Source organism: Chenopodium quinoa, unplaced genomic scaffold (assembly GCF_001683475.1).
Source record: "Chenopodium quinoa cultivar QQ74 unplaced genomic scaffold, ASM168347v1, whole genome shotgun sequence".
Classification (NCBI taxonomy): Eukaryota; Viridiplantae; Streptophyta; class Magnoliopsida; order Caryophyllales; family Amaranthaceae; genus Chenopodium; species Chenopodium quinoa.
The window spans coordinates 3,008,326-3,015,269 of record NW_018744878.1 but is presented as its reverse complement, the minus strand read 5'-3'; the positions used below and the strand labels follow the sequence as shown (position 1 = coordinate 3,015,269).

The 6,944-nt window shown below is 40.1% G+C and overlaps 1 protein-coding gene across 1 annotated transcript; it reads right to left on the bottom strand.

Moving 5' to 3' along the window:
• Positions 1-488: 488 nt before the first annotated feature.
• On the bottom strand, positions 489-1,198 carry LOC110705304 (lachrymatory-factor synthase-like). Its single transcript, XM_021883140.1, has one exon. The coding sequence runs from the start codon at positions 1,135-1,137 to the stop codon at positions 619-621; it is 519 nt and encodes a 172-aa protein (XP_021738832.1). The 5' UTR covers positions 1,138-1,198; the 3' UTR covers positions 489-618.
• Positions 1,199-6,944: the final 5,746 nt, after the last annotated feature.

The following is a 6,944-nucleotide window of genomic DNA, read 5'->3' as shown; positions in this document are numbered from 1 at the left end:
ACTCGGAAGTACTAAAGTCGGAAATTCTATCTCTTCATGATTATTGTTAAATAACTTTAATTCTACATTAATAAAATAAATGAAATTAATTTTATTTAAAAAAAAAATCATATGAGATGAATTTAACATAAACTATTTTATAGGTTTTTTTTAACCACTTTTTAGCATAAACTCATAATTATAGGAGAATTTGGAAGAAAAAAAAAAAGGAAGGAGATACGGCAAAAAATACTTCCTTTGGCTTACTTTTCACACTTGCCAATGCATTATTTTAATTGCTAGTATCTTTAAATATCAATGTAAAAATTATAAACATTTTATATTAATTAAAATTATATAAATTAAGACGAATCTAATAAAATCCCTCATGATTATATTTTTGTTTAGCTATTAGCCTATTATTAATCATCAAACTAATCTTGTTAAAGTGGAGCATATGATTTAAAGTAAAATTCAAAATGCAAAAGTAAAAACAGAGGAAGTAGATGTGCGTCAATAATACACATCATTCAACAAACTTAATTAATACGCTTAAATGCTTAATTATATAGTGCACAACATAAACAAATTGGAAAACCATAAACAATTTCACTAGAAATTCCACCATAATAATAAAATTTATGAACTTGTAATAAGAGAATCTTCCATTGCTTTAGCCATCTTTAGCAAACTCACTTCATACTTCTTCACCATATCCTCATATTTTAGCCCTTGAACAGGATCAACGGTAAAACTCCACTCAATCACACACCCTTCACTCCCTTGATCATCACCTCCTTGGCTAATCATGACCGTTGCTACATATGAAGTCAATCCAATGTTTGACTCTACTATCTCATAACTTAAACTCTTGTTCACTTCATCAACGGCTATTAATCTCTCCTTGGACAAAGTAACCAATTCTTCACCGTTGATCTTTGAATCAAAATCCTTTTTTGGTTGGAAGAAACTTCTAGAAGAACCGACGCAAACTCTGATACAACCAACCTCACCATTAGTACCATGGACACCATAGGAATTGGAAAGGGTAGGAAAATATTTGTGAATGTTGAAGAAATCCTTGAAAAGTGGCCAAATTTGGTGTGGTTTTGTGCTTGGTAGGGTTGTGGACACCTTCCCTTCCCACTTTTCCTCCATTTTTTTTGAGGGACAACAATATAATATGTCCTAAGCGTATTTCAGCCTCATATATATAGTGAGTTAATAAGTAATTGAGGTTGGCGATTTTTTCAACATGGTATGTAGGACGTAGCTGTAAGATTCAATTTGTTAGGTACAATCTTTATCAGAAATTAAATCCCTCTATATTTAGTTACACCTTTATTATGCGTAACAAAGTTGTACCACATGGGATATAAAAAGAGGAAGTAGTAAGTAAAAAATCTCTATCTTATTCACTTTTTTAATGTTCAAGAGTTTCTCATTTGCATATCTACTAGGAGTAATATAAATATATATCATTCATGTAGTAATTTTTACACTACCTACGTTACTAATCTATTTTTATTATAATTTAATATTTGTACTTTTTTTTGTAACTGCTAACAAAAAAAAGTACCAAGTCCGGAGTAATAAGTATTTTAATTCTTGAAATTTCGCAAAATAAACGTTTCATATATGGCTTTATTCGTTTGTTACTCCATCTATTATGAATTCAACTATAACACTAAATGCACAACAACACATGAACTTCATGGAGTAAGAAATAAATTTTCTACCCAAAAAAAATTAAAAAAAATATCTACTACGGAGTAATTGGTTCACCCGACCATTAAGACATATCTACGAGTACTGAATATTAATTGGTTCACCCATTAAGACATTCTTACTTCCTTCATTTCTTTTTAGGGTCTGTTCTGATTAACTGAACTGAGCTCAACTAAACTGAACTGAACTAAACTCAACTACGGACCTGTTCTCATTGACCGAACTCAGCTGAAATGAACTGAACTGAACTGAGCTGAACTGAAATGAATATTTTATAAGAGAAGAAAATTAGGAGCTGAACTAAACTGAATTTCAATGTAAGAGAACAAGCCCTAAATTTATTAGAGCTGAACAGAACTAAATTGAATATTTTATGAGAGAAGGAAATTAAGAACTGAACTGAAAATAAGTCGAAGAGAACAGATCCTTAGTTGACACATTTCTTTAGTCACGTTTGTTAATGCACAACTTCAACCATTCATATATATCTTTAATTATCAATATGCAAAAATTATAAAAAGTTGATATTTTGAAAATATATATCATGACGAATATAACAAGATTCCAGATGACTATATTATTCATTACGTATAAAACACAAAACACATTAAAAGGAAGTGAGTAAATAGTGTTAAAGTCAAAACGTGTCAATTGAAAAAAAAACGGAGGTAATATTAATTATCGATCTCTAATGAGTAATGGTAGGTAGACGTAACATTTTACAAGTATAAAGTATCTTACAATCACATTTATTTATCACTAATTGTATGATATAATTAATAATCTTAATTAAATATTTTATTTACTGAGTACATAAATTAAGTTTCTATTTAGCTTAGACTTTATACTTCCCAAAACAACGAAACATATATTACTTGAATATGAAGAGCTTCCCCAACAATTTCCTCTATCATTCTTCTTTTTAATCGATGAATGAACAATTTTCCAATATTTTCACTATACTTCCATTGCTCTCTCTAATTAGCAAAAGTGTTGATTAGTAATCAAGCCAATGGTTGATCTTAGCCGTATAAAAACACGTGTTAAAATCTTAGCAAGGTCTCTAGGTGATATCATACACCATCACCACACTCAATCATGCCGGTCAATGGATGTACACGTGCCAGTCAACTATCCGAGGGAGTACGAATTTAGTTGTAGTAGTAGCCCGGCATCCCCCATGCACGTGATCAGAAGGTCCAAAAGTAAAAGACAATATTACCCTCGTTCATTATGCTACTACAATCACAATTATCAACACCATGATGATGCCCTTAGAATTACGAATGGTCCATCAAAAATTATTACAATGGAGAGGTATGGTTATTATGGTGATGTTGATGATTATTATGATTCTGACATGGGCAATTGTGTGGATAGTGCAGCACAAGAATTTATTGATCGATTTTACGAAGAGTTGAGGTTACAAAAGTGTGCTCTATGTGGATTGTATTCATAATTAATAGTCACATTAAAAGTGTAATTTTGACCGGTGATAATTAGATCTTGATAAAGGATCATGAAGAATATATTATTGCAAGACAATTGATTAAAAGAGGATTTGTTATCAAGCAAAAACGAGCTTCTATCACATGTCCTCTTTTATGTTATTACATCTGATTAGGGGATTTTTCCCCACCAATCACCATATGACAAGTGGACCAATCAGGTTCCGCCATGTGTCCGTCACATGGGCCAATAGGAGCCTGCCACGTGTCAAGCAATGATCCGTCCACTATGGACCAATTACGACACGACACGTGTCCTTCCCATGACACCTGGGATAACCGGTCACCTAGGCCCAACTTCCGAGGGAAGCCCAATCAGCCCAAGGTTAACCTAAACCTAGATTGACACGTTTCCCGAGGTTATAAATACCTCCCTTAATCCTCATTAAGGGAGATTACACACTAAAAACGCAGATTACACACATTAAACACTCTCACCTAGAGAGACCCAATCACTTTAATTTCCGCATTAATTACTCCTTAATCAAGTACTAACTTGACCGTCGGAGGCGGATCTCCAATCATCCGGAGCATCCGTTTGTTTTGCAGGTACAGGCGTCCGGTTCCAGTCTCGGAATTGTAACTCTCCCGCAGGACATCAGAAAACCCCGAAACATCTTGGCGCCGTCTGTGGGGAGAGTACTTCTGAGATGGCATCCACGTTTGTACCGGCTCCTGAAAAGAGACGTCCCCTGGACGACCCTCTAGTTCAGTCGGACCACGATACTGAGAATGAATTTGAAGTTGAAGCTCACACAGCTTCAGACGGGACCCTAAGGGCCCGACGTGCCCGTCATACCGAAAGGAGGGAACGGGCACATCTTCAAACAGGAAGCGAGCCAGCAGGCGCACCGCCTGTTCGGCAGCAGCCGACTGATGGGTCTGCTCCCATCACAAGGAACAAACTCATGACTTCATGAGGGACTTCAAGGGAGAAATTCAAGAGTTGATCAACAAGAAGCCGCCTGCTCTGGACAAGGAGCAGTCGGCTAAGAAACCCTCCACTTCACGGAAGAGGAAACCAGTTCAAGGGCGAGAGGCGACCCCTCATCCTAAATCTAGGAAGTGGGAGCCACCTGCCCTTGATTTCACAAAATACCGTTTTCCTACTCCAGGAAATAGGAAACCTGTTCGTCATATTCAGGCGGACGGGTCGAGGAAAACATACACAGACGCTCGGCTACTGCTAGAGCAGAAGAAGAGTGACCGATTGTCAGAGTCGGCCTCTACTTCAAACTTCCAAGACAGTCTGCGAAATACCTCTATGAGGCATACTCAGTCGTATCATGAGAGTCAGTCAGGCGGCACCTCCCGTCAGTCCGGCTTTCATAGCGACCAGGCGGTACCAAACTTACCGTTTGTACCGCAACAACAGTATTTTTTACAGCCACCTCCGTTTGGTGGACATGCAGCAAAAAATGTCCAACCTATGGACTGGCAGCTACGGTTGCTTAGACTTGGTGAACAGCCGTCGGCCTTCTCCAAGGAAATTACTGAAGCCGCTCAGCCGGCCAAAGTGAAAAATGTATTAGTAGGCGCCTATGACGGCACTACTAACCCAGAAGACCATCTGATGGCATTCACCAACCCGATGTACCTTCAAGGGTTGGATGATCCCACTTGGTGCAAGTGTTTCCCAGCGACTCTCAAAGGAATCGCACAACAATGGTTCGGCAACCTGCCGACTGGTTGTGTAAATAACTTCAAGACGCTTGCTTACTTATTCACCTCCAACTTCGCCATGAACATCCCTGCGAAGAAGACGACCCTTGATTTAGGAACAATTCAGCAGGGCGAGAAGGAGGGGCTTCGTTCTTACATCAGGCGGTTTAACCTGATGAGAATACAGATTCAAGGGTTACCGGATGAAGTAGCATATACTGACTTTTTCAGAGGTCTCAAAGACGGGTCGACCTTCAAATTTGATTTGGTCCGAAAGAGGGTGGCGACTCTTCAAGAGGCCTTGATTGAAGCGGAAGCCTATATACAGGCGACTGATCTTTGTAGTACGGTAAAACAGTCAGACGGGAAAAGGTCCGACAAAAGAGAAGGACGACAGAAGCAGTCGTCAAACAAAGACGAGAAGAGAAAAGAGGTCTGGGCAACTGATTCCTCTAAACAGCCGTCCCAGAAGAAGAAAAAAGAATTCAAACCATACTCCCCAAAGTATGTGTTTAACAAGGATAGCCAATTTATCCTAAAGGAAATCAAGGGACGGATCTCAATTGAGAAGCCGGTCCCCATGAAGGGTTCTGCAAACAATCAGAACCAAGAAAAATTCTGTGATTATCATGAAGATGTTGGTCATCACACCAATGAATGCATCAGTCTCATGCGGTATCTGGACCGCCTGGCTGAGCAAGGTGATCTTGACACTTATGTCAAGAAATCTACGGGGAACACTTCCTCAAAAAAGCAGTCGACCAAAAAGAATCAACAGGCCGACAGCTCCGATACAGATGATGCAGTCGTCTACACCATTGCAGGCGGCTTCTCAGGAGGCGGCCCCACTATTAGGGGCAACAAAGACAATATCAGACGGTTAGATGTAAATTCCGTTCACCAAGAACGGCCCTCCAAATATTCATTTCCTGAGATTGTCATCACTGAAGAAGATCTAGGAGGGGTAAGAGGGCCGCATGACGACCCTATCGTTATTGAATGTAAAGTGGCCAACCAGAGAGTTGGCCGAATCCTCATAGATACCGGAAGCTCCTCAGATCTCATCAGTAGCAAATGTCTGTCGAAACTAAAATATCAGACTGATTGCATACATCCGGCATCCCACCCTTTAGTAGGGTTTGGAGGAGGAATCGTCCACCCAGTGGGACGAGTGGATTTACCCATCCGCCTGGGCGAAAAAGGGGAAGGACGACACATGGTAGTCCGGTTCCTGGTAGTAGAAGAACTCTCGGCCTACAACATGATTCTGGGACGACCAACCCTGAATAATTCCAAGGCTGTTATAATCCCATCTCTTATGTTGCTCAAGTTTGAGAGGGATAATGGAACAGTCGGGTCCCTAAGGGGAGATCAGAGGATGGCCCGAGAGTGCTATCTCTCGGATGTCAAGCCCACTGTTATGGCCACTGGGTCGAGTGGTGGAAAAATAGATCTTGACAATGTCAAGGAGAGTGCGCCTGTTCAAGAAGCAGGCGGCAAGAAGAGAAAGGCATCCCAGACAGGGGCCACAAGAAAAGACAGAAAATAGCAATCATTAGCAGAGGAGCGGTCGGATGAATTCCGCCCTCAGCCGGCTGGTGAGCATACGGACCTGATGTTAGATGACTCGCGTCCTGACAAAACAATCAAGGTTGGGACGACTTCTCTAAGGGACCTAGGTGACGACTTTCACAAACTATTGAAAGAATACAAGGACATCTTTGCATTCGAAGTCCATGAAATGCCAGGCATTAGTCCTGATCTGGCGGTACATAAACTGGCCGTGGATCCGAAAAAGAAGCCGGTACGGCAGAAAAAGAGGAACCATGGCGAAGAAAGAAGTCAGGCGACAGCCGCCGAAGTTAAAAAATTACTTGATGCAGGGTTCATTCGGCAATGTTACTTCCCAGACTGGGTTGCAAATGTGGTGCTTGTTAAAAAGTCGAATGGCACCTGGCGAATGTGTGTAGACTACACAGACTTAAACAAGGCGTGCCCCAAAGACAGTTACCCTCTGCCTAAAATTGATAACCTGGTCGACTCAACAGCCGGGCATGCTTTGATGAG